The sequence below is a fragment of the Brassica napus genome, chromosome C7 (assembly GCF_020379485.1).
Source record: "Brassica napus cultivar Da-Ae chromosome C7, Da-Ae, whole genome shotgun sequence".
Taxonomy (NCBI): domain Eukaryota; kingdom Viridiplantae; phylum Streptophyta; class Magnoliopsida; order Brassicales; family Brassicaceae; genus Brassica; species Brassica napus.
The window spans coordinates 20,997,338-21,024,703 of NC_063450.1; the positions used below are offsets into that span (position 1 = coordinate 20,997,338).

Consider the following 27,366-nt stretch of genomic DNA (forward strand, 5'->3'; position numbering starts at 1 on the left):
GGATCCGGATATCTTAATTTCCAGGTCCAGATATCCGGATCCGGATCCTATTTTTATAACACACTAAATTTTTAAATTTTATTAATATTAATATTTGATATTTTAATATTTATACATAAATTAATCTTATAATATTATATTTTAGTTTTTACAATATTATAGACATATATATATATATACAAATCTTGTATTTTTAATTTGTTTTATATTAAAAATTAGTATTTTTTTAAAAAAAATATTATTTTTAATTATTTTTACGGATCCGGATCCAGATATCTGCGAGTAATAGAATATTGAGGCGGATATCCGAAATCTGGATATCCGGAAACCACGAATCCGGATCCGGATCTGGATATTGAATCCATGGATCCGACATATCTGGATCCGGGTACCCTAAATTTTTCCGGATATCCGGATCCGTCTCAAGCTTAGTTTATCCTCCCCCCACCCAAGAAAACTATAAACTCACAAAGCCGACATAACAGCAAAGAGTGGTGATTGGTGAAGTTTGCTTGACCAATCCAAACTTTTTGTGAACCCACCAATAATCGAAAGATATAGAATGGGCTGGAATTGAACCCTTTTTGTTAATTCATTTTTGAAACTTTTTTTAGTTATCAGTAACATCATACGTTAACGTCAGTCGCATTGTAATAAGACTTATTAACGTGACCATACCAATTATACGTTAACGTCATTCGCACTGTAATAAGATTTATTAACGTGACCATTCTTATTATAGTGCAATAAAGAGTCCGATCAATTTTGGTCTGATCTGTGGATCGATTAATTACTTCCCTCTTCTGCAAGCTGACAGCAATGTATATCCACAAAAGTTAACTAATCCAAATGGTTTCGGTGTCTCTACGGGCTATGAACACAATTATTTAGCGGTCTATATAGCGCTCACTTTTCGACTTGGCATCAGGAAATGGTTCACGGAGCTACGAAATTGAATATCCTGCAAGTGCTATGTTACCGAGTTTTGAACCAAGCAAATTCAATATAACAGCATGATGAAATCATTAACACAAGAACAAACATCTTTTGTGGCCAAGATGAAGCCAGTTTCAAAAAATAAAAGTTGTACATGGATCTGAGATTTCGGAGGTTATAAACATTTTTTTTTTGAAGAAAGGTTATAAACATTTTAAAAACTTTAATTGAGATTTTTTTCTCTCTCGTAATTTGGGAGTCTATTTATTATCTCTATAAAAAAAAAAAATTTGGGGCCAGAGCTAATATTTGATGAGGCTTTGCCTATACTCGGCCATGTGTACATGAATGCATGATTCCATGTTAAAACGATCTTGTGAGAGATTTTAGTTCTACATTTCATCTATCCTATATGAAAACCTAGTCATCACAGACTCGCAGATTTAACTTTGATTAGCCAGTTCTACTACTCAAATATTATTTTATTTGCCAATAAAACTATAGTAATTGATTCATAATTAGTTAGTGCTATCCCTATTTACAGTTACTTACAATTGGCGTTCACTGTCGATTTCACGATGTGCTAGCACCCAAACTGGTCTTACTATAAGGAATCAATGGTTGAGATTAATTGGTTCTTAATGCCATTTTGTTTAAGCAGTTCCAACTGCAATAAATGAAAGTTAGTTGGGAGTTTATATAGTTGTAGGGCAGCCCCCACCCCAAAAAAGAGAGTAAAAACTGGGTTAGAGACTAGTGAGGAACGTGCTCCTGCTTTAAAATCTATCAAGGAGTTGACGGTCCATGTTTATCTGCAAATATATTTGTTTTACTTCGCTAGTTTAATAGTTTGTTATATTTGATGAATTTATGTGAATTAATATCTTTTGTCTTGAGAAAAAAAATTATCAATCGTATGGCAGCTATACGACAGAGATCATTAGGTTAATGACAAATTATTTTGGTTAAATATACAATATTGTAAGAAATTGCGTGGGTTTTAACTCGATATACCCCTCTCACTCTTGAAAAATTCTTCTTTCTCCCCATAATATAATATATTTTCTTTTTGATTTTTCTTTAAATGAGAAATGTGGTCAAAGACAATATAACCCTTCATAAAATAGCTTAATTACAAAGATCCAACCTTAAAGATCCGACCGACCCAAACTCCATCTGGTTCAACCCGTACCTTTACATAAACGACAGCGTTTTGTCCCAATATCTCTCACATCCAACTCTCGAATCAAACGCACCAGCTCAAGAAGAGCTTCCACGATGACGGCTCGATGCGACGTAGCTACAAAATCAGCTGATTCGGTGAACGCAAAGTCCGATCTTTCGGAAGAGGAGATCGAAGCGAAGGCAAAGGTAGGAACAGAGTGACTGCGCCTTTGAAGGGTTATCATGTAAACCCTATCCCGGAGGTTGATTTGTAAGTTGTAAGCGACCACTGTGGAGATAAGGTGGGGACACGTCCTGGGTAGGGCCGGACGGGAGGGTGTACCATAGCCACGATGGACTCGCACCGCACTCACACGAACCCATCTACTCTCCTGGTTACTTCAGCTGCCGAGCTCCTTCCCTCAACGACCGTAACTTCTCTGAGAGAGCTTTTACCGTCGGTATCGGCGTTCCTGTCGGCACAGGGTAACTATCTTTTGTCTACTTAAAACAAGGGCTTTGAATCATATTGACTGCTTGGTGTCTTTACATTTGGGAACACAACAAAGAACAATCTCTAGATAATGTTTTTCAGACAAGAAGTGTCAATCTTTTTGTGTTTTGGTTCACGTTCACTCAGGAAAACATCATTGATGAGAGCTGTGTTTAAAATGGCGCATGGCGCTCCATGGCGATGAGGTGTGTGCCTTGCGCCTTGCGCCAAGGCGCACCGAGGCGCTCGCCTTGAAGACTAGTTGAAAGTTAACGTTAACTATGTCTTATTGTCTTGTTATGTAACAAGCACGAGTATTGGTGTTACTAGGTGTTACATAAAGAAGTTATAATAAGAAGAAGAACCTATGAGACTAGAGAAGAGTAGATAATACCCTAACCTTAAGCAAAACACAGTTAGATCTATGTTTTGGTGAGTATTTTTAATGTTTGGTTTTAACTTTTATAAAGAGGAAGTTAGGGTTTTGAGGAGTATTTTTGACGTTTGGTTTGGTTTTAAGATTGGTTAATTAGTTAGAGTAGGGTTTAGTTTCTACTTGGTTTAGTGCCGGTTAACTTACAGTCTCCAAGGCGCGCCTTTGCATCGCCTTTAAGCCACTGCCTTATGGGCAAAGCGCACCTAGGCGAGCGCCTTGGGGAAACTAAGCTCGCCTCATGGCGGTGGAGCCATCGCCACAGTGCGCCTTGCGCCTTGGCGCAAAAGGCGATCGCCATTTTAAACACAGGATGAGAGATTTATCAGAGGTTGAATAATAGTTAGGATGAGAGATTAGGAATGAGTCTCTTAGTGGTGACTTGAGCTGTGAGATTTTAAATTTTTGTGATCAGAAAAGACGGACTTTCGTAGATTGTATGTAGAGATGAAGAGGCTTAATGGATGGAATATGTTTTTCTTGGTAGATAGCTTGGGTGTCCTACTTGTGCTTAGTTTCTTCTATCAAAAGAATGAGATATAATACTTTGTGTGTTTTGGGAACTTGTGGTTACTGTGTTTGTATTGTATTTCAGAAACTTTGAGTTTGGTGTCGGGTTGCAAATGGGCACTGGGAACTGGGAAAGATACAGTCTACTTCAAATGTAAGTTTTTTTGTAATGTTGCACTTTCCATATGATTTGAAGGGTTTCTGCCTTTTGACTAGTGTGGTTTTGTTGCTATCAAAGGCTGTGAAAGTGTTTACTGAAGAGCTTGTTCCAGCAAACCCAGATATTTTGGAAGGTGTTGCAGACCTTATACAGCTTAGCTATTTAAATTAACCGTCTGTTATTTATAAACTTCGTGTCAGATACTTGGAAGACTGATGAAGGACCTCAGAAGAAAAGACAGCTTCTTCTCAGGGAGGACCTCAGCCATTGGCAAAATGTTGTGACCACAGACCTGCTGAGGTTGATCAAAAAAAAAAAGACCTGCTGAGAATCTCGTCTTGTAGAAAGGTGGATCCTTGTACTGGACCAGAGAAGTTGATAAGGTCTTGTCCGGCTCTTGAGAGTTTGCAACTCAAAAAGTGTTGTTTGAATGATAAAGAAGGGATGGGAGCTTCTTGGGGCATTATATTTTATCTTCGATGGATCCTTGTCCTGGACCAGAGAAGCGTTGGAAGCTTCTTGATGTTTTATATCAATTAGGTACACTGATGTTTTGTATAAAATGATATTATTGAGAAAAAAAATTATTGATTTTATTTTTGTTGTGATGTTTGGAAAACCAAAGTAACATACTTATATTTATTCGTGGAGAGCTCGTGACTTCCTTTGAGGGTAATCAGGAATGTAACACAAACAACATTTACATAACAAGTGATCAAGATCGACAGGGCGGAAAAAAGAATAAAGCAAAGGTTTAAAAAAATTTGAGATTCGAGTAAATCTTTAAAAAAAATTGTAGGTATTAAGGGTTTTGAAGAAATTTCAGTTTTTTTTTTTTTAAGTTTTAAATATTTATTTAGAATAATATTTTTATTCTTTAACTACTATAATCTGATATTTTTATCGTTTTATGGAATATATAAAAGCTTTCTATTTTTTATTTGATTGATTTTATTAACAAAATTTTAATTACACTTAGTAATTCTTGGTAATCTTCAAGGTAGTAGTAATACATCCTTACACATAGTAATATTTTGGCAGATTTTAAGTTTTATTAGTAAAACTATGTCGAAATGATATATTTTGTAGTAAAACCAATGATTTTATACAATGAATGTCATTAAAAAATATAATTACATAAACAGTTTACCAAAACTAAATATTTTTGTAGATTCTTCTTACTATAGCTTTGCGATTCACACAACAACCATGAAAGTTAATGAATCATTTTGGGAAAATGATAAATTTTCCTAAAACTATAATAAATAATCATCTAAATAGTTTTAATAGGCTTATGTACTATATACATAGTCTACTAATAGATAATATATGGGTTCTATATCCTAAATATACGTACTACTTGCAATATATAGGAGTTTCAAACTTCGCACAATAAAACCCAGTAATCCTAGTAATCTGAATTACACATAACAAACCCAGTAATCTTAGTAGTATGAATTACACACAATAAATCTAGTAATCCTAGTGATCCAATTATTTCATTTTATTTCAGATATATTTTATTTCAGTTTTATTTTATTGAAGTTTTCCTGAAATAAAATGGAATTATCATTACAATTAGTATTATTAAGAATTTTAAAATTAATTCCACACCGTACAGTCTTCTCTTACTAAAATTAATCCGTTTTAGTACTATACATAATAATACTGGTAATATTATATACAAAACCACATTTAAGTTCTTTGCAATATATATTATATACACCAAATAATAAAATTAATATAAATGTCAAATTTCAAAAATAACAATTAATGTCTATATACTAAAATCAAATATTTTTCTTATCTTAGAATAAATATATCTTAAAATAATAAATCTAAATAAGAAAACTTTTGTAAATTAATATCTCTACAAATTAATAAAATTTCAAAGTTCCAACATTATTAATTTGTAGAGGTTCTACTGTAGTTCTATTAGTAATACCCAGAAATGATCCTTTCACTTATTAATCAAAATTTTAGGACTTTTTGTTCGGATTTTACATTATTCATAATAGGCCTGGGCATTCGGGATCCCAATCGGGTTTCGGTTTTGTCCAATCGGGTCTCGGTTTTTCGGGTTTATCAAAATCAGCCCCATTCGGATTATATAAAAATTCGGTTCGGGACCGGTTCGTGTTTTATCGGGTTCGGATCGGGGTTAGTAAATCTTCAAAGAACCGGTACAACCCGGTGTACTTTCGGGTTTTGGGTTCCAACCGGTTCTTCGGTTTTACAGTACTTGATTTATACCTATTTTGTAACCAAAACATAAGTAAAATCGGTTCTTCGGGTTTAAAGTATTTGATTTGTACCTATTTTGTAACCAAAACATAAGTAAAATCGATTCAGAAATAAGAAAAAAATATCAAACATGATCATTCAAAGTCAAACGAAAGGTATACGTTGTTATTGATAGAAAGAACCAATAAATGATATCATAAAACGAAAAATTAAGTTATCATGAAATGAAAAAAATTATTCAATGAAAATAAAACCAAAATCTAAAAATTTCAAGCCTCAACCGCCACTTTCAACCATCAACCTTCATGTAGTAGATAGTTATTGTAGATGTTTAATAATATCTTAGTGTATTTTGGCTACATATCAGGAATTGAAATCATGTTTGGTACAAGTTCTTTTTTGGCATTTTGAATGTTTCGAGTTCTATCGGATATCCATTTAATTTCGGGTTCGGTTCGGATAATATCCATAACCCGAAATACCATAAAACAAGATCCATTCGGTATTTATGTCGGGTTCAGATCGGTTCGGATTCATTTTCATCGGATCGGGTTCGGTTCGGATTTTCGGGTTCGGTTTATTTGCCCAGCCCTAATTCATAATGTATAATTCATCTAAATGAAATTACACACAAAAAATCACCAAAAACGATATAAATTATATCCTAAACCCATAAACACAATTTTTAAAATCCTTTTTAATATTTTAAAATTTGGATTGAATCTTTTTTTTTACACTAGCCGAAATATACACTTCTTTTTAATAGTATTTCAGTAAAAAATTCACCAAAAATGGACATAAAATATACCCGAAATTCATAAACACAGTTTTTAAATCATTTTTTATCTCTCAATATTTTCATCAATTATTACCTTTTTAACGTTATCCATGATATAAAAACATTTAAATGATATTCCAGAAAAAAAAATCATCGAAAACAGACATAAAATATACCTGAAATCTATAAACACAGTTTTCAAAATCGTTTTTATCTCTCAATATTTTCATCAATTCTTACTTTTTTAACAGTACCCATGATGTAAAAAACATTTAAATGATATTCCAGAAAAACAATCATCGAAAATGGACAAGAATCACCTCTTCTTCAAGCTTCAAAATCATCAATGGAGGATGGAGAAGATGAACCTTCACGATGGGAGATAAAGTCATGTTGGCCAAGTAAAATCTCATTGGTTAAGGTTAATATGTGGGTCATAGTGGTAGATAAATTATGATTGGTTAATTTAATTGGAGAAATTAATGTATTTATGAAGTGGAATAAGATATAATAAACTAATGGAGGGTTATACATGGAAGCACAATGACAAAGGGGTACTGAGAATAGAAAGGGGATAAAGAGAATAATTTTTTTTTCATAGGGGCATATGGAGTTAGCCCCCACATTTTTTCTCTTTACTTTAATTATTTTGGTGTTGCGAGACTCATTGAAAAACTCTTAGTGCAAATATACAATCGTGCTCCAAAATTTCTCAAGAGTTAATGAAACACCTTTTAGGAATTATGGGCTCGAAGCCCATTAACAAATGACAATATGTAGCTGTTAGGGTTATTTTTGTTGTTAATCGAATATACTTAAGCTCCTAACTAGGTTCTTAAGATAATTAATAATTAAAAAAAAAAAATAGGTATTAACCTAAGAGACGTATCCTATCTCCTCTCTAAAACAGAGCTTTGTGTCTCATAACGGCAATGCTCTCTGTTTCTCTAGCTCTCGCTTGCTCTCTTCGTCTTCTTCAGTACTCGTCGCCGGCGGCGGTCTCGCCGTGAAACGACATGGACTAGCTTCGAAACCGGTGAGGACGGTGAATCTCTCGGTGAAGTCCCGTCAGACGGATTACTTCGAGAAGCAGAGGTTCGGTGACTCGTCTTCTTCTTCACAGAACGGTGAGTTCGTCTCAAAGTTTACAACGCTTTGCTTAAAGTTTCGAAATTTCGAAGCTTGATTCCAAAAGGGTACTCTCAAAGTTTACTACTTTAGGGTTTTAGCTTGCTTTAAATCTCGAAATTTCGAAGCTTGATTCCAAAAGGATACTGTTAAAAATCTTTAGAAATGGAGCTCGTGTGTGAAATGTTTATGTATATTTGTTTTCTTGGTTTTGATTTGATATTAGGTGAAGGAGGGCCTGCTAGGTTTTATGTGGGACATTCAATATCCAAAGGGAAAGCTGCGTTGACGGTGGAGCCAAGAACACCTGAGTTTGTGTCTTTAGACGTTAGTCTCTATCTCTATCCCAAAAGATCAAAGAGCCTCTCTCCTCTTATTTGTGCAGATTCTGATTTGTCTCTGTTTACGTATTTGCAGTCTGGAGCTTTCAAGTTATCCAAAGATGGTTTTCTACTGCTTCAGTTTGCTCCTGCAGCTGGTGTAAGGCAATACGATTGGAGCAAGAAAGGTGAGACTTTGGAGTCAGATGAGATCAGTGAGGAAGTGTATCTTCCGTTGAAAGAATCAATAGGACATACTGAAGTTGAAGTGATAGCAGGAGCTTTGTTCGGTTTCTTAGTTAGCTTTGGTGTTTATTCCCTTATGTCAAAGCTACCAACTTTATATGTGGGTTGTTAAGAAAAGAGAGAGTTTGATATTTGTGCAATTGTAAAACTTAAGAGAATCAGTGGAAATGTCAAAAACAGTTTTGTGGATAGCATGTTGCTCTTGCTGTTTTGGTTTTGGAGAGAGATGCAGGTTCCATCACCCAGCAGACAGTGTAATGGCCAAATAAGCTTCTCAACAACCGAATGTAAAGCTGAGTTCTTGCAGGGTATCCAGAATAGAGGTGGTACCTCCAAACCGTTGATTAGAATCCACACTGCTGTGTTTGTATTTGAATTTGTGAGCTAATCCAGATAAACTGTTGCAGGGTGCACTTAATTTCCTGTATTACATGAAGACGGGGACTTGCAAGTGCGGCGTTATTAGCCCTCGTTCTGATGTTGGTGTCAAGGAGATTGAATGCTGGACTGCTCGTTTGCTTCCTTCTGAGACAGGTGCGGTCTTCTTATACATTTTTCTTTGGCTACCATGTCATGTAATCACTCTATGCCAATTTAACTATAAAAACTAGCTTGCGAACTAGAGAATCACTTTCTATAACTTGTCTTAAGATTTGAAGATGTGAAGATATACCAAAGCTTATTCTCATTGATGTGTTGTTTTATCATAATTTTTTTTTAAGAAACCTTGAATAAAAGACTTGCAATGGAGGACATAAAAATTGAAAGTTCTTAACTAAGTTTCTTAACCAAATTTACTATTTAAATAATATTAAAAATTAATAAGGGGTCTCTAGGATAATGATGCTCTTATAAGTTCATGGTGTATATACCATGCTTGTAGTATTCAAATTCTATCAATACGAAAGACAATAAATATATATATTCAACTCTATTTTTTTATGAAAGCCCTTTATAAAAAAACCTATATTTTATAAAAAAACTATTAGACATGTTTATAACCTGGGTTTTTTATGTTCTTTCTCCATTACTACTTTGCTTCATATGATATTTTATATACGTAAACAAGTAATTAGCTAACAAAATTTAACATATCCGATGTGTAGACATATATTTTTTATAATTTACAATAAGAACAAACAAAAAAAGGTTAATTAGCAGCAGGCGAATTAAGCATTACCCAAGCGCAGTAGGGATTTAACTGTATTGTCAATGACAATTTGTCATCATTAAAGTTGAATTGAAGTGATTAATAAGCATCTTTTCATCTTTTATTGGATTATCTAATACTTACGTTGCTTAATAGTAGTAACTAAAGATCTAAAAACCTTAGAATAAACATCAATCATTGGACAATTCCATAAATTTTCGTTTTCTGTCACAAACTTAAGTACAAGTATACTTAGGAATTTCGTGTTATTTAGCGCGGTTTGACTTTCACGTACGTATTGTTAACCATATAACTTCAAGCAAGTAACTATTTATTAAATATAACTGGGGCTCGTCATGCAGCCAGCACAACATTGACTTTACAATATCTATACAGTAAGACCATGTTTATCGCAGAACCTAAAGGGTTTCTTAGTGTTAATTGTTGAATTAATTAAATCCAAAGAAAAGAAAAACCAAGATTACCGATCCTTACTGGAGGGTTTTGGGAATCGGTTTTATGGTGGTTTTTCAAACACGTGGCAGCACCACAATTTATCTTTTTTTTCCATCAGAAGACCGATCGAGAGCATGCACAAACGAAGACGACTCTCTCGTTCCTCACGGCGACTCCTTCCTCTTGAACTCGATAGGTGTGTGCTTTCTCTTGATTCTATCTTCATCTCTGAAACTACTCTCTGAAGAATTGGGGATGAAAGCTTCGTGATGGACTACGAAACGTTTGATAGCAGCGGTTAGTTCCCTTCCCTAACATTGTATTAGAATGAAACACCTTCCTTGTTCTTATTATCTTTGGTTCTTGTGAAATTAGGGTTTACGCAAGTTGTGGACTTTCTCAGATTGAGCAGGAAGCATACATATCTATCATTAGTTAGTTGGGTACTTCAATGAATCTCAGGTACTTCAATGAATCTCAGGTGTTCTTCTTCTTAAGTTAGTTTACGGCTAATCTATTTTTATGTATGTATCTTGTTCAGGAAAAGGACAGTCTTATACCAGAACTGCGTAAAGAGTTGAAAGTGTCAAACGAGGACATTGAGAGCTTCTCCGTCTGATCCGTGTGTCTCTCAGCTATCGCTCACGATCTCTTCAAACTGGTAAATGCTTTGTCTCTGTATTTTCAGTTCTGTAATAAAGTTGATAAATACTTGTTAAGGTTAATAAATGCTTGTTAGGTTGTGGTTAGAGAGTGTGATGAATGCTTGTGAATTGTGATGAATTGTTGTGATGAATGGTTGTGGTTAGGACTATGTGGTTAGGTAATAAATAAGTTAGATACTTGTCTTCTCATCTCAACTCAACTCAAAGAGTAAAGCCATTACAAGACCCACATCTAACACGATCTTTCTTCTCTTCTCATCTATTAAACCCCTTCTCTCGTTTTTATCATCTCTAACACAGCCTCTTCTTCTTCTTCTTCTTCTTCTTCTTCTTTCTCTCTTCTCTGGCATTCTAAGATATGGATTCTACGAATCCATATACTCGGCCTTCCAATTTCACTGACCTGTTGAACAGTCAACAAGACAGTGACCTTCCTGTACCCTCTTCTTATGAGAGTTTTTCACACGGTGGAGTTCTCAGTTCACAAATCCCTATGTTCAGTTCACAACCATCTGAAACTGCAAGCTTCTGTGAAGACTCACCTACAGAGAAGAAAGAAAGAAAGAAATGGTCTGTCTCTGATGATTTAGTGCTCATTAGCGCCTGGTTAAACACCAGCAATGATCCGGTAGTAAGCAATGAGAAGCGCATTGCCAATTACTTTGCAGCTAGTCCAAAGGTGGCAAGAGGTGAAGAACGAGAGCCTATTCAGTGTAAACAAAGGTGGCAAAAGGTGAACGATCTTGTTTGCAAGTTCTGTGGAGCTTATGCGGCTGCAACAAGGCAGAAAACAAGTGGTCAGAGTGAGAGTGATGTTGTTAAACTGGCACACCAAATCTTCTACAACGACCATAAGATGAAATTCAACCTTCACCATGCTTGGGAGGAGCTGAAAAATGACCAGAAATGGTGTGCGCTTGCGAGTACTAAGATTGATGGACCACAATCATCAGGCGGTAAGAGGAGGAGGTGTGAGGATGGAGCGCAATCAGCTTGCTCTGAAGCAACCACGAATCGAGCTGATCACCCTACCGCACGTCCTCCTGGTGTTAAGGCATCGAAAGGAGCATGTGGTAAGAGACCAATGGTAGATCAGCAGGGTGTCACTCAGTTTCAAAACATGGTGTCTATCAAAGAGAAAGACATGGCTATCAAAGAGAAAGACATGGCACTGAAAGAGAGACTCTCGAAGATGGGACTTCTAGGCAATCTCATTTCAAAAACAGAGCCACTCTCGGAATATGAAGAAGCGCTTAAGCAGAAGCTAATCACAGAGATGTTGGGTGATTAGTGTGTCTGTCGCATGTTTAAATTGTATGTGTTTTTTCTCTATGTGTCTTTCGTGTAGCGCAAGTTTGCATATTGTATGTGTTTTCATGTTTCTGTGTTGATGTTTCAATGTTTCAATGTTTCAATGTTTCAATGTTTAAGTGATATGTGTGGTCGTTGTTGATGTTTTGTTTAATGTTTGGTCGTTGTTTCATATGTTTCAATGTTTCTGTGTTGATGTTTCAATGTTTCCGTGTGCAGAGAAACAGAAGTTGTGATATGAAGCAAGCCACAAGATTCTTATTGAAGTCAGAAGAAGCAAGAGAAGTCACGGGTGTGTATGTTTGTATGTCTGTATTAGTCACAAGTTTGTCACGAGTCTGTATGTCTGTATTAGTCAAGAGTGTGTCAAGTTTGTCACGGGTCTTTGGTATGTTTGTCACGAGAGTGCTTTACTTCTCTCCTTTTCTATATAAGTCGCAAGTTTTGTATACAAAATTCGCAAGTTTACTTCTCTCCTTTTCTAAATATATCAAAGTCTCATTCGCAAAACACTCTTTTTCGTCATCTTCTACTTGATCATCTCCTTTGCCAAAACACTCTTTCTCATCATCATATCTTCTACTTAATCATCTCATTCGCCAAATACACTCGTTTCAAAAAAAAAAAAATCAAAACACATTTTAAATTTTGATCACATATATGGCATCTTCTTCTAGTAACAATTTTGAGGGAGTAGATGGTCAAAGTTTTGATGAATATTTTGATCAATATGTTGATCAATATTTTGATCAAACATTCGAAAATTTGGCTATTAATTATGGTGATCAAGAAGACGAAAGAACAAAAAAAAAAAACGAGTTCACATCGAAAAAAAATCGTGAAGAAGGCGATCGACGTTTGTGGAATGATTATTTCAGTGAAACTCCAACATATCCTGAAAATCTATTCAGACGACGATTTAGAATGAACAAGTCATTGTTCATGCGTATTGTTGATCAACTTTCCAATGAAGTTGAATACTTCCGACAAAAGAAAGATGCTCTCGGAAGGCTTAGTCTCTCTCCACTTCAGAAGTGTACGGCAGCCATTCGTGTCTTGGCCTATGGTTCTGCGGCTGATGCTGTTGACGAATATCTTCGACTCGGTGCAACGACAGTTCGGTTATGTGTGGAACATTTTTTAGAAGGAATAATATATTTATTCGGCGATGAGTACCTAAGAAGACCAACACCGACTGATCTTCAACGTCTACTTTATATTGGTGAGCATCGTGGCTTTCCCGGGATGATAGGGAGCATCGATTGTATGCATTGGGAGTGGAAGAATTGTCCCACCGCTTGGAAAGGTCAATATTCACGTGGTTCGGGTAACCCCACAATAGTGTTAGAGGCGGTTGCTTCGTATGATTTATGGATATGACATGCGTTTTTTGGACCTCCAGGTACCTTAAATGATATCAATGTTCTTGATCGCTCACCTGTTTTTGATGACATAATAAAAGGTCAAGCTCTGCAAGTTACTTTCTCTGTCAATGGAAGAGAGTATCATTTGGCTTACTATCTCACCGATGGTATTTATCCGAAATGGACAACTTTTATCCAATCTATTCCAATACCACAAGGTCTGAAAGCGACTTTGTTTGCTCAACATCAAGAAGCTGTCCGAAAAGATGTCGAGCGTGCTTTTGGAGTCTTGCAAGCTCGATTTGCCATTGTTAAAAATCCAGCACTTTTTTGGGATAAAGCCAAAATTGAGAGGATTATGAGAGCATGTATCATACTCCATAATATGATAGTAGAAGACGAACGAGATGGATACACTCATCTTGATGTTTCAGAGTTCCAAGAAGGAGAGGACACCAGAACTTCACATGTCGATCTCACGTATTCTACAGATATCCCTTCAAATATCGCCAATATGATGGGTGTTCGAACTAGAATTCGTGATAGACAAATGCATCAACAACTCAAAGCTGATTTGTTTGAACATTTATGGAGTAAGTTTGGACGTGATGAAGACAACAACTGAGTTCGAATGTTTCTTTCAAATTACTCTTAATTATTGTACTAAGCTTTATTTTTATGTTTTTTAATATCAATGTTTTAAATATTATCTTTTAATATATTTTATTTAATAAATAAATTTTATCTAAAAAAAAAAAAAATTTAAAGATCCCTAATTAAGAAACTCCCATTGGACCGCTCAAAATGAGAATTTTTTAATTAGAGCTCTTAACCCCACTTAAATACAATTAAACTATTAAATAATCATTAAGGATCCTACTTAAGGATCATGGGATAATCATGCTCTAAGTTACATTACTAACAACACTAATATACATACATGCATGCATATACATATGCACACGTATGTGATCATATTAATAGAAAAACGTCAACTTCTCGTATCTAATTTGTGATTCGAAGACTTATTGAACGAAATTACTTACCATTTCTCAATTTATAATTAAATACATGCTTACTTACTCTTAAGTCTTAACAAAAGAATATAAGTGCACGCTTATCTGATTATATAAATTTATATTAACTTTTGTTAAAATATCATTAACAAAAAAGTAAGAAAATATGATAGGCTCACATTTACAAAAGAAAATTATATATATATAGAGAAAATCACATTTTAAACCATGAGAGTGTCACATTCTCGCACTTTAAACACTGAACCTTTTTGACTAACACTTTAAACTTTGAAATTGACATTTTTATCATAATTTCTCCATATTTTCTAGAATATCCGTATATAAATACTTTATTCTGGTATATTCTTTGGCTTCAAACACAACCGACACAAATTTACATGCAGGACCATGAATTTATAGGATCATAAACATATTCAAATTATCTTTTTTAAATTGGCAATTTAAAAACCATGTGATCCTCTTTTTTTTTTTTTGAACAACTAAAAACCAGGTGATCCATTGTATAATAACTTTTTAAAATTTGAGAACCAAATCTAATAGTAATTTAATCAGTGTGTCCAGAACCGTCCATGCTCACATGCCAAAGTGTTAAAACAAAATCGGGCTAATACATATCGGGTTAAGATTATCAGCAAAGTTAGTTTAATGAATTGCCGTTCAAAAAATATAACGGGTGCAACTGGATTACAAGTTTTTGGAATGAAATTGTTTGGAATGGCTTATTCCTACAGATTTTAATTTTTTTTTACCATTTGAATGGAACAAAAAATAAACTCATTCTAATGATTCCTTATGGAATGTCTTGAAAAAAATGGAATGTTTATAAAACATTCATGATTAAAAAAGCTATAACTTTTTTTATTTCATTCATCTAAGTTCCATTTTTTTTAATTCCATTCATCCATGATATTCCTTAAATTGGTAACTAGTTACAGTCAACCTCTCGCGTCACCGTCGAAATAACTTAGTGTTTTTTCTTGCGATTCCTACATTTTCTTAACTACATTTTCTTAAAGTTCTTCTCTTCGTGTTTATGGCTTAGGATGATGAATGAGATCTCGAATTCTCGAATTGGTCGATTGATTCTCTCCATGGAATAGAAATCAAGCGAGGAAAGAATTGGCGTTGAAGTTGGTGGGTGCGTTGTTAGTGAGCCTGTTTCCCGGTAGGTTCCGGAGATTGCCGTTTAGTTCCGGCGACGTCTTGGTCAGTGAAGACGGTAAAGTGCTTCCAACACGTGTCGCTCCGTTCTTGTGCGGTGAACACGTTGACTTGGCATGTCACCATTTTTTCCTCTGTTTTTTTGGGTTTTAAGTGGGTCATTGTTTGGGCCTCTGAACTTATATATATATGACGTATGTGCTTGTTTGTTTTTAAATGGTCTTGTCTTGGGCTTGTATGTTCCTATATTCTCTGTTTAATATAATTATAGTTGGCAAAAAAAAAAAATTGCCGTTCAAAAAAAAGAGTATCAGCAAAGTTATTCTAAACACAAAACTTATTTTAATGTGTATTCTGTAATCGTCATAAAATCCACGAATAAGAAGAATCGAACACACCGTTGCTCTAAAACATATTTTAATTAGGATAATGTAGCCACGAAAGAGAATGCAAGTACACAGAATCACAGAGAGTCCCGTCAATCGAAGCATATAAAAATTCCGAGATCCGTTTCTGTTCGAGATGAGGTCATCACTCATCATAACACGTGTTTGGTTCACAAACTTTTTATCAATGTTCAAGATAGATCTATCCATTGAAAGTTTTCATTGACGCGGCCTACAATACCGTAAATGCACACAACACGTTACACACTTCCAATGCCCAAAACTCTTTTGTCAGTTTTAGGATATATTTTGTCATTTTCTTCTACCCTATATAATTTGTAAAAAAGGTTTAAACAAGCCTTAAAAATTACTAGAAGAAAACAGATTGGTGACTGTGGTAGGTAGAGGTTATTCCACACGCAGTTATAAACTAGTGTTACGTCTCTCGTATACGAGGATTTTCTGACTGCTCATGTATTGAAGTGTAAGCGCGAACAAAAAACATAGAGATATTATCACTTGTTTATATGATCTCGAAGTATCTCAAACCTATAGAATGACTCAAACTAATTTTTTTTTAAAAAGGTGTATTCCACGGATAGATTTTCTTTTCGGATACGCAAATGGACTGTAAGTATGAGTTCATATCTATGTAGATGTTCAGGAACAATGTGACTTAGTTTAGAACAATAAGTGTATCAAACTTAAAATGTATTAGCCTCTCATCTTCCCTCTTGTACCACCTGACCACACTGTTCCAGACAACATTATAGTTCTTTTACTTTGTAAAATGAACCGGTTTATTATTTTTTTTTCCTTTTGTTCAACTTTAGTTCTGATGTTGATGAAAACCTCCCGAGGAGTCGGCACTCTAAGTTGGTAAAGGGGATAAACCTTGCTGCTATGAAACCTTAAAGCTTCAAAGACAAGGGATGTGGAGTGAATGGTCGCACGAAGGATGCGGAAGGCCTTCGATATTCCAACTCAATGCCCTAGGATATGATGCACATAGACGACAATGAGGATGATTCCCTGGATATGACGCACCAGGACGAATCGGTTTGATCCCTTGGATATGACGCACCAAGACGGATCGAAAAGATCAATGGATATTACACACCATTGAAAAAAAAGTGAGAATCACTCTCAAGGTTCCAAAAATAATCACTCAAAGCTTATCTTATTTCAATAGAGATTACAACTTATTTATAGGAAACTAATCTTGTTGAGAAAACTAGATAATTAATACATAGGAAATCACAAAATAGTGCATGGAGGAGAGAGAATGTTCTTGGAACAAGCAATCCTTGCATGCAGGAGAGAGAAGCTTTCCATGCAATTTAGTTTGTGATTTTCGTCACTTTCCTTGGACAGCAAAGAAACCACTTGATTTTGATTCTTCTTGGGCTTGTAACTTCATAAAAATGGGTTGGACATGTTACCTAACATCATGGGTTGATTTTTGATTATTTTCCATGTTCAAAACTTCATAAATCAGCCCAAGATCACATCAGATGTCTTTTAGATCGTTATAACTAATTTCAATATAATATTTGTAGTTAATTTCTTGAGAAAGATTGCAATCAAATTTTAGTTGCAAAACCACATAAAATTAACAATGGTTTTCCCATATACATGCATGTGATGTTATATTAATAACAAATTTTGTGGGTTTGTTATTATTGGTGAGAGAATTTTTTATCAGCGGTACGATAGAGTTTATTCTTGACGCATCAATACATAGCTTACAAAACTAATCATGTAAGAAAGTTTTGTTTAATTGCAATAATGTGTGTGGATACATATGAAAATTTTAATACACATGAAGAGCTCCATTTAAGAGCACTGTGTGACCTAGGCACTTTACTCAAATTCGCAAATTAGAACCGAAATAGACCCAAAAATATATAATCTAAAACAAAAATTTACAAGTACCTGGTTGGGTTTAAAATTTCTCTACCCAGAAAACTAGAACCGAAAAACAATCCAAATAGACTGGACCCGATAAAAACTAATTCATCCCAGATAGCTCCACCTCAATTCTTTCATTCGCCAATGATATCAACACCAACCTGTCTCTGATACCACTTTGTTGAAATAACAACTACACAATGGCATGATAGTTTGACCTAAAACCAGATTCAAAAGCACAAAATCGTTGACACACTCTCTACCAAATTCGCCAACGTAGGTTAGAAAATATAAGTTTGTAAAATTATGGAATCAGAAGAAGAACGAGGAAAGAACATAGAAGATATGCACAAAAAATTTTTTTCCCAGAGTTCACCTAGAATGGCTACATCTCTGGGGTCTGACAAAGAAGTAATCCACTATAATCTTAAGAACAAGACATATATAACCTCTCTCTCTATCTCTCAAGCCTAAAATTCGGCTTATTTGGTGTGAAAACACACACGAGTTCCTTTTATATAGAAGGAGTCTATTACATTAACCTAGTTGGATTAAGGCATTAGCTCATTTCCATAAACCCATTAGGAATATTTCCAAAATACTTGCAACTTCCATAACTCCATAAAAGTAATATTTTCAGGATCATATAAGCTTCCATAATACCATGAAAGTGACATTTCATTTTGCTAATATGGCGTCCTTGTCTTGGTTTAAGTTATGCGATCTTGTTTGATTTCCATCACCAAATCATGACGAAGTCTCTGACGGATTCCTTGACACAGTCTCTGACGGATTCCTTGACACAGTCTCTGACGTAGTCCTCGATTAATCTCAACATATTCTAACAATGATGACATCATACACGATCCACTACTTAGGTTAAGCAAACTCATGCTTCCCCCGACGACACCATGCTCTCGGCCATCCCAAGTAAATTTACAGCTTCCTTATACTTCTTGACAGGAACCAACTTTGTTACAATATGACCAAGATTCCTTGAAGTACATAATGTCTTCACACTTGCATCACCTTGAGCGATATCCCTAATGAAGTGTACCTTTCTACTGATGTGCTTAGTCTTCTCATGATCCACATTATTCTTTGTTAGACACAATATCCTTTAAGATATATGTCCATTGAGAGTCACACGATATCTTCACCGTGTCTTGCTTAAATTCAAGCTCTTCTGCTAAGCCCCTTAACAACATTCTTTCTATGACAACTTCAACCAGCGTCATACACTCTGCTTTAGTTGTTGACAGAGTCACTACAAACTGTAGTCTTGATGTCCAGCTGATTGTATTACCACCAGCCATGAAAACATAATCCGAGATCAACAATATTTTGTCCAAAAACCAGGAGCAAAAGATATGAATCACAAAATTCTTTCAACCTTAAACACTTCATTCTTCTATGAAGCATAGTCTATGATCTTGTGTTCCCATGAGTATCTCAATACCCATAATCGCAGTCCAATGAACCATCCCAAGCTTACTCATAAACATGTTAACAACCCCAATACATTTGCCATATCACACCTCATACATGGAATATCCTATATTCTTGTCTCTGCTTCATCATCATCTACGGCATACCATCCAAAGTGTACACCAACAGGTGTTGACACACTCCTCCTTTGAAGTAGAGACACGTGATCTTCCTTTAAATTAAGCTGAAATCCTTTTTTCCTTCATGTAAAACTCTTCTTCAAATACTCCATGAAAAACATTGGTTTACACCCAATTGCTCAAAGTCAAGGTTTACTGTAACTGACAGCAGAAACCTTGTAGACATGTTTCATGATGGGTGAAAACACATTTTGATAATCAATACCCTCTCTGAGAGTTTTTTTTTTTTTTGCAACTAATCAAGCCTTGAATCTAGGCTTCTCGACACCAGGTATACCAGACTTCAGTTTAAACATCCATTTGCAGTCTATCCGACCTTTTCACAAGTTTTTCAGGTTTGGTTTTTATCTAGTGAAGTCATCTCTTTACCACATGCTTCATCCTATTGAACGTTTCCTTGGCTGCTCATCTCTCAATGGTAGTCTTGAGGTTCTTAAGCAGATACATCATCAGCTATATATAGCGCAAAACTCTGATATATCCTCGAACTCAGAGTACCGTACATGTGGCACTATTATTCTTCATACTCTGTCCATTCTTATCTGATTTTCTTCAAGACTTTCAACTTGTTCAACATTTGCGTCAACAGCTATATCAGCTTTCATGTCAACAGTTATGCCTAAAGTCTCAACTTATGGTCCTGACGTAGTGTAATCATCGATAATATATATATATATATATATATATATATATATATATGTGTGTGTGTGTGTGTGTGGATACACTTCTTATAACCACCCTCCTAAACCAAGTACCACATAAACCAGTTATTCTTCAACCTTCGAGCGAAACCTGACACCCATCTTGCACCGCCGTTTGTACCAACATAACAAGCCGCTTAACTCCACATTTGTTAAGAAGATTTTCGACACAAAGACCACATAGCACCATTCGCATGTTCACCTTGAGGGTACCTTACACACCAGACTTGAAGTTACATTTAGAGATCCATCACATAAAACAACATGTCCATACCTGAGAGCTTCACAAGTATCATGCTTCCCGAAACTCTCACAGAACTCCAAAACTCTAACCGTCCTCCAAAACTCCAAACTCCAAAACTCCAACCGTCCTTCTTCATACTCATGTGCAAAAGACGTCTATGTCATAATACTGTCTCATCCATAGATGGTTTATTTCTGCTAGTGTTATTTATTTCACATGATACAGTTTTCTCGATCTAATAGGTACAATGACCCAGAAAAGGTTTCCTGGAGAACTTGTTTTCCATGCTTGTAAAACCTGGTCTTTCCATGTCCACCACTATACTTAAAGCCTAATACACCCAAGGTTCCAGTAGATATCAAGTTCTTTCTTAGTTCTGGAATATACTTGACATTTGTTAGTGTTTTGACCAAACCTCCATAATCTTTGTTGATTATACCAATCCTTTGCTCTCCTACCGCGCAATCATTACCAAGAAGTACTTGTCGCGAAGTCAGCTCTTGAAACATGTGAAAATAACCTCTCCTACACATCATGTTGTAAGAACATCCAGAATTAATCACCCGCTTATCATGATGTCACTCATATGTTTCCAATAGTGCATCACCCTCTGAATCATGATCTATCAAAATCGCTGCTTCAGCTTCTTCTCCATATTTCTTCTTTCTAACATAATAGTCATTCCTGGTGTGCCCCTGCTTCTTGCAGAACCAGCAGGTAATTCTAAACCATGAGCTTGATCTAGAACCGACCTTATCATTCCTCACAAGATTTTTTTTCCCAGACTTGCCTCTAGCATAATATCATTCACCATCATGTGAAAACCTAGAGGCTCTTGATCTTTAGACTTGGTAGAACTCATCACCTCTTCCAACGACAAAGTATCCTTGCCGTACTTAAGCGTTTCTTTGAGAGAGTCCAACTATCAAGATAGCGAATTCAACAACAAAATTGCTTGCACCTCCTCTGACACAGCTACATTCATGCTTGACAGGTAAGTCACAATCTTCAAGAAGTCATTGATATTCTCATCCATACTCAGAGTATCAACCATCTTGAAAATATAGAATTTGCAAATCAATTATATCCGGTAGAGTCCTGGAAAAAATATAACCTCTCCAGTGTAGACCATGAAGAAGCCGCTGAAGTACACAACTCGATCTTCTTTAAGACATGATCTCACACTGAGAATGATAATATTCATTGCCTTCGATGATCTTTCAAGCCTTTCAGCTTCCTCTTTCACCAACCGCTCCCTGTAATCTTTGTCTTCATTCTTCTGAATCCCTGAGACAACAGGTGACATAGACTCTTCTGATACATCCTTTTAATCAAGGACATACATATGTGCTAGCAACCTCTTCTTCCACAATGAGAAGTCTCCCTTCCCATCAAACCGCTCCTTTTCAATTATTGCATTCGCCATTGAGATCAACACCAACCTAGCTTTGATACCACTTTGTTGAAATAACAACCACATAATGGCAAGATAATTTGACCTAAAACCAGAATCAAACACACAAACTCGCTGACACACTCTCTGACAAACTCGCCGACGTAAGTTATAAAGTATAAGTTTGTAGAATTATGAAGATCAGAAGAAGAACACGGAAAGAACATAAAAGATAGACACACGCATTTGTTTACCCAGAGTTGACCTAGAATAACTTCGTCTCTAAGGCCTATAATCTTAAGAACATAGACATATAACCGGTCTCTCTCTCAAGCCTATAAGTCGGCTTGCTTGGTGTGAAAATACATACAAGAATAGAACACACGAGTGAAAACACACACAAGAATATAACACATTTTGCTTAGGCATTATTTGACAAGTGATTTGCTATTTGTCATCCCCACAATGATTTTGAAAGAAAAATGATTACATGACATACTAACTATAATGACATTGTTTGAAACTAATTGTGGCATGTACATTTATATTTAATGTTAATTTATATATAAATTTCTTACAATAAATAAATAAATCATTGATATCATTAATATAACAATAAATAATACAAAAGTAGTAGAAATATAATAATATCTTACAATTTTTGAAACATTTAACTATATTTTTATAATTATGTAATTTTTATTACTAAAACAATTCTTCCTAAGTTTATGAATTTAAAAAAAAAATTCTAATTTCAATGCTATTAGTTTGTTTTTAATATTTACAAATTTTAAAATTATTATTTCTTTTACGTTTTGATAGTCATATACCTAACAAAGTTTTCTCTTAATTTTATAGAAATTGATTTAATTTATTTTAACCAGAAGAAATAGATTAAAAATATTTCTAAGGTTATAATTTTAAATGTATACATATATATATTTTAATATAAATTTAAATAAAAATATTTATTTTATTTTACTTTTTACATATAATTATATTAAAATTTAATTTAAATATTGGAAGCAAATAATAAAATATAAAAGTTAATAAATCAAACATAATTTAACGTTTAATTTTTTTTATTTCTTGACATGGTGGTACAGTAGAACACCTAGTACGCTAGAAAACATATGAAGAATAAGGATTCAATGATCAGAAAATTAAACGAAATAACAATAATTTATAGCGTAGTGTTTTTCATATAGATTATAATGAATAGATATAGAAAGTAAAGCGGGGTCCGCACCAATGCCATTACGATGACATCATCGCATCAAGACAAGCAAACTTGAGTACTCATTACGTTTCCTCGCTTCTTCTTCTTCTTCCTCTATATAAACCCTTCTTCTTACTGTTATCTAACTTAATCTAATCTCAGCTTACCAAAGAAAAACTAAAACATTGTTTCTTATTACACAACCTAAAAGTTCTTGTCATTCTTGGAATGTCAGAAGAATTCGACGAATTTGATATCATTTTCTCCGACAGTTTCTTCCGGACTCGCCGGCGTGACGACATGAACGAGAAAGAAAACCGGCCCGTTGGTTTCCAAGAAAACTCCAAAAACAAACCGAGACGGAGCAAAACGGCGCCGTTACCTTCACCAGCGGCATTCTCGACTTCGCTACCGGTGAATATACCGGGTAATGTGGTGCAAAGGTACACGGATGATGAGGAATATTCCGATGACGGAGGAAGGATCATGGTTCCGCCGCATCTGATAGTTGGACGGAGGATGGAAGGTTGTCAAATGGCGTTTTCCGTTTGTACAGGTAACGGAAGGACTCTCAAAGGACGGGATCTGAGCCGGGTTCGTAATTCGGTTCTCAGGTTAACCGGTTTTTTGGAAGCCTAAATTGGTTAATCGGATTTATCAAATTTTCGCCTCCTTTTAGCGGAAGAAATCAGCGGTCTTGTATGATTTTTAGTTTATTGAAAGTCAAAAGGAAAACGTCAAAAAGAACATTTATTTCCTTGTTTATTTATTTAATTTCTTAATTTGATTGTTCTCAAATTTAATAGAGAAAGCAAAAGAAAATGTTAGGATGATTTAACATTTCTTTGCAAAGATTGAAATCCAGTGTTCACCAGCTATAATTTTACGCTGATGAAATTGGATTGGTTGTGTAATAAATAAAATTCATAAATGTACTATGAAAATCTCTGCAGAAGTTGGAATATAGTTTTACTGTATACAAAAATCGATGTTTAATTTTCTTACTGAAAAAGGCATAGGGAGATTAATAATTAAGTTCTTGGCATTATCAAAATTTTCAGTAGACATCCTTTTGCAATACGAGGGTCTCGTGGATATATATATAGATGAACATGACTATAAGCCGACGGCACATGCATCCAGCCATGTTCTTTATCCACACACTTTTTTCTGACTTATTCACAACAGATATTTGCACCCAAATTCTTTTTTACTGACTACATTGTTTCATGTACAAGATTATTATATTTGAACTTTTAAGCTTATCTTTCACAATGGTTTTTAAGATAGAACCAAAAAACTTAAGTAGATTGCTTAGATATAAACTCCGAAATTTTAGATTTATAATCAATTAAATCCATAAAGTTCAGACATGGTTAGATAGAACATAGAAATGATCTACAGAGGAACGACTCGTTTGACCACAACTTGGTCTAAGAAAATGTGTAGCCGATAAAAAAATGAATAATACTAATTAAATCTTTATAACCTTTGCAGTGACGCTTATAAACATTTTCGATCATTCTCAACTCACTTTTACATTTTCTTCTAAAATAGAATAATTTTATTAGTGATATGAATTTTATTTCATTCTATGGTTTTATAATAGAGTTCTTCTAATTTTAAGAGAAAATATAGAAATTTTTATTTTATGGTTCTGTATTTAAAGGTAAAAAATTCTTTATAATTACTCTTAGAAGTATAAAAAATATTGTAGAGACATATATTGTAGACAAACTACTTTTATAATAAAGTTTTTCTCTTTCAAAAAATGATATAAAACGAAAAGTAGAAATGAGTGGAAGATGTTTTTAGTAAGTGTTATTATAACTATTTTGTTTCAAATTTTGGTTAATTTCAAACCATATAGCAATAACCGTCTGAGAATGCAAATAATCTTATTTATTTAGTTATTTAAAAAATATTTACCGTAAAATATGATTAAATTTCACAAAAAAAATTATTGTTTACAATACAATTGTATGCCCTATTCTATATTGTTATTATAGAATATAAGACCTACAATTTTGACTGATATTTTAGGGCTTATATTTTATAAATTTTGAAGTTTTTTTTATTTTTATTGTTGTTAATGTCTTAAAATAAATTAAATAGATAGTAGGGTCTATCTCAATCACATAATAAATCTCAAACATTCCTTTTATATTATTTTAATAAAATGAATAGAAAGATGATAATAATAAACCAACTAAACAGTAAATAATTTTTGGATTAGGTCTGTTTGTAGAAATACACCTTCACAAAAAGTTAGTAGAGCAAAAAGATTGAAGAAAAGTTGAATCTAAAAATTTTGGAATTTATTTTCAAGTTATTTATTACTAGGAGAAGTTTGTGCTTCAACCAGAAAATTTATCTTAATTAAGTATGTTTTTATCTTACTTGAAAGTAAATTTATATATTATGCGGTTTTGTATCAATATCTTATTAATTTCAGTTAAAAGGGAAATCCGCTAAATTCATTAATTTTTATTTTTTGTTGATCTTGATTTGATGAAACGTGAAAAAAATAAATGGATTATCATATATTTTATTTTTATAAAATTTTCCTATATATTTTTTAAGTTTTAGTATTTCTATATTATGTATTGTTGGGTTATAATATGATTTTTCAAAATTATAATTTTTTATTTGGTTTACATTGTATTTTTGTTTTACTAACTATTTAAAAATTATATATTCATGATTCTTATTAATTATTTGTTATCGGTTTTTTCATCAAAAATTTTCAGTTTTACGAAGTTTAAGTTTGTTGACCAAATGAAGAAAAACTTTCACTTGAAATTTCACTTTATATTATTTTTTTTGTTAGCCTGAATTAAAAAAAAAAAAATCTGAAAAGCAATTTTCTTAAATAGATTTTTTTTTATTTTTATTCTTACGAAACTTTTATATTTATTCTTCAAATTTATGTATTACTAGATCATATTATCTATTTTAACTAAATTATTAATCACTAACTAAATTTTCAACAAACTTATCATTAAAGTTTTATTGTACTATGTGTTACATTTTTCCTCCAAGCTGATTTTTGTTTTAAAAAATAAATTATATATTAGTATTTGGTTATTACTTTCGAGAATTTTTTGTTACTTTTTTGAGCTTGAGTTTCGTAACCAAAAGTTAACAAATAAATCTGTCATATTCATTTTTTCATTGGTTTGGGTTAGTAAAATGTGAAAAAAGAGAGAATATCATAAGTATTTTTCTCTTTTCATTCTTATAACCTTTTTTATTTCAAAAGTGTATATTTTAGATTAGATTATGTGTTGTTCAATAAAAATTTTAGATTGATGTCAATTTTTTTTTGGATAGAAAATAAACTATTGATTAATGATTCATGGGTTATTAAGTTTGTTATGCATAAATTTGGTTTGAAAATTAAGAGGATGATAAATATGGATTAATTAATAATTTGTATAAACTTATGTTTAGATGTTAAATTTTTAGTTAGACAACTTCTCTTGATGAGGCGGCATCATGAGAAGAGAAAGAACAAATTTATTTATATAGAATATAGTTTTGATATGCGTTTGATTTTAATTTTCATAACAATTTAATTTTATATGTTATTCAATATCTCAATTTTTAGTTTTGTATTGGACTTTAAATATCTCGGAACGACATTGAACATAACGCTATTATTCATTTAGTGAAATAGAATATGTTAGACATTGTTCAAACAAAATTGGATATAGACATAACGCAGACAACACAAATTATTAAATTATTGAAAAAACAATTTGAAGACCCCGGTTCTAATAAATCCTTTTTCATTTGAAGAATATATATTATAATGTGAGCAACCACAAAGGTTCAAAGATACAAAGAGAAAAGGACCAACAGAAATTATACATGAAACCACAAGTGGTATAATTCATTGAAAGAGAGATCTTTAAGCCAATAAGAGAAGCTTGATGCAATAGTAATTTTCATATATCCTCTAGTCACACTTTTAGCAATGATATGAGCTCTTAAGTTAGAAGATCTAGGAGCATGCTCGAGTCTCCCTGAGGAAGCTTTTGACAAAAAAAATTAAGATGAGCTTGGAATAGAATTTGAAGGAGGGCCAAGCAGGAGGTCTAATAGATCATAAAAGGTATTTCTTTGATAATACTAGAAATTTGTATTTTGTCTTAGTTCTTATTTAGAGAACAACTATAAACTTATTTAAGGTTTTGAAAAAAATACTTTGTTTAGTAAAATAAAAAAAACTTTTGAACTCGATATTTCCACAAAATGAACATGTAACGTTTTCTAAAGAAGAAGAACAGTAGTGTGAAGTGACAGAGCTAAATAACATTTGGTTA

The 27,366-nt window shown here is 33.7% G+C and overlaps 2 protein-coding genes across 7 annotated transcripts; both read left to right on the forward strand.

Moving 5' to 3' along the window:
- Positions 1–1,222: 1,222 nt before the first annotated feature.
- Positions 1,223–18,771, forward strand: LOC106357982 (glutathione S-transferase T3). Of its 6 annotated transcripts, none has more exons than XR_007326554.1 (10): positions 1,223–2,586; positions 3,622–3,690; positions 3,775–7,845; positions 8,073–8,173; positions 8,264–8,735; positions 8,820–10,315; positions 10,394–10,480; positions 10,560–10,679; positions 12,214–15,316; positions 15,438–18,771. XR_007326554.1 is itself a non-coding variant. In XM_013797715.3 (2 exons), the coding sequence occupies exon 1, from the start codon at positions 11,042–11,044 to the stop codon at positions 11,972–11,974; it is 933 nt and encodes a 310-aa protein (XP_013653169.1). In that variant the 5' UTR covers positions 10,686–11,041; the 3' UTR covers positions 11,975–11,997; positions 12,214–12,443. The 6 variants fall into 6 exon arrangements, 1 of the variants encoding a protein (XP_013653169.1); XR_007326555.1 differs by having other exon boundaries at positions 3,897–7,845; XR_007326556.1 differs by having other exon boundaries at positions 1,226–2,586; positions 3,622–7,845; positions 8,820–8,946; positions 10,140–10,315; positions 15,438–18,769.
- A 4,404-nt stretch (positions 18,772–23,175) lies between these two features.
- LOC106356316 lies at positions 23,176–24,004 on the forward strand. The gene has a single exon (XM_013796088.3). It carries the CDS (start codon positions 23,267–23,269, stop codon positions 23,675–23,677), a length of 411 nt encoding a protein of 136 aa, XP_013651542.1. The 5' UTR covers positions 23,176–23,266; the 3' UTR covers positions 23,678–24,004.
- The last annotated feature ends 3,362 nt before the right edge of the window (positions 24,005–27,366 follow it).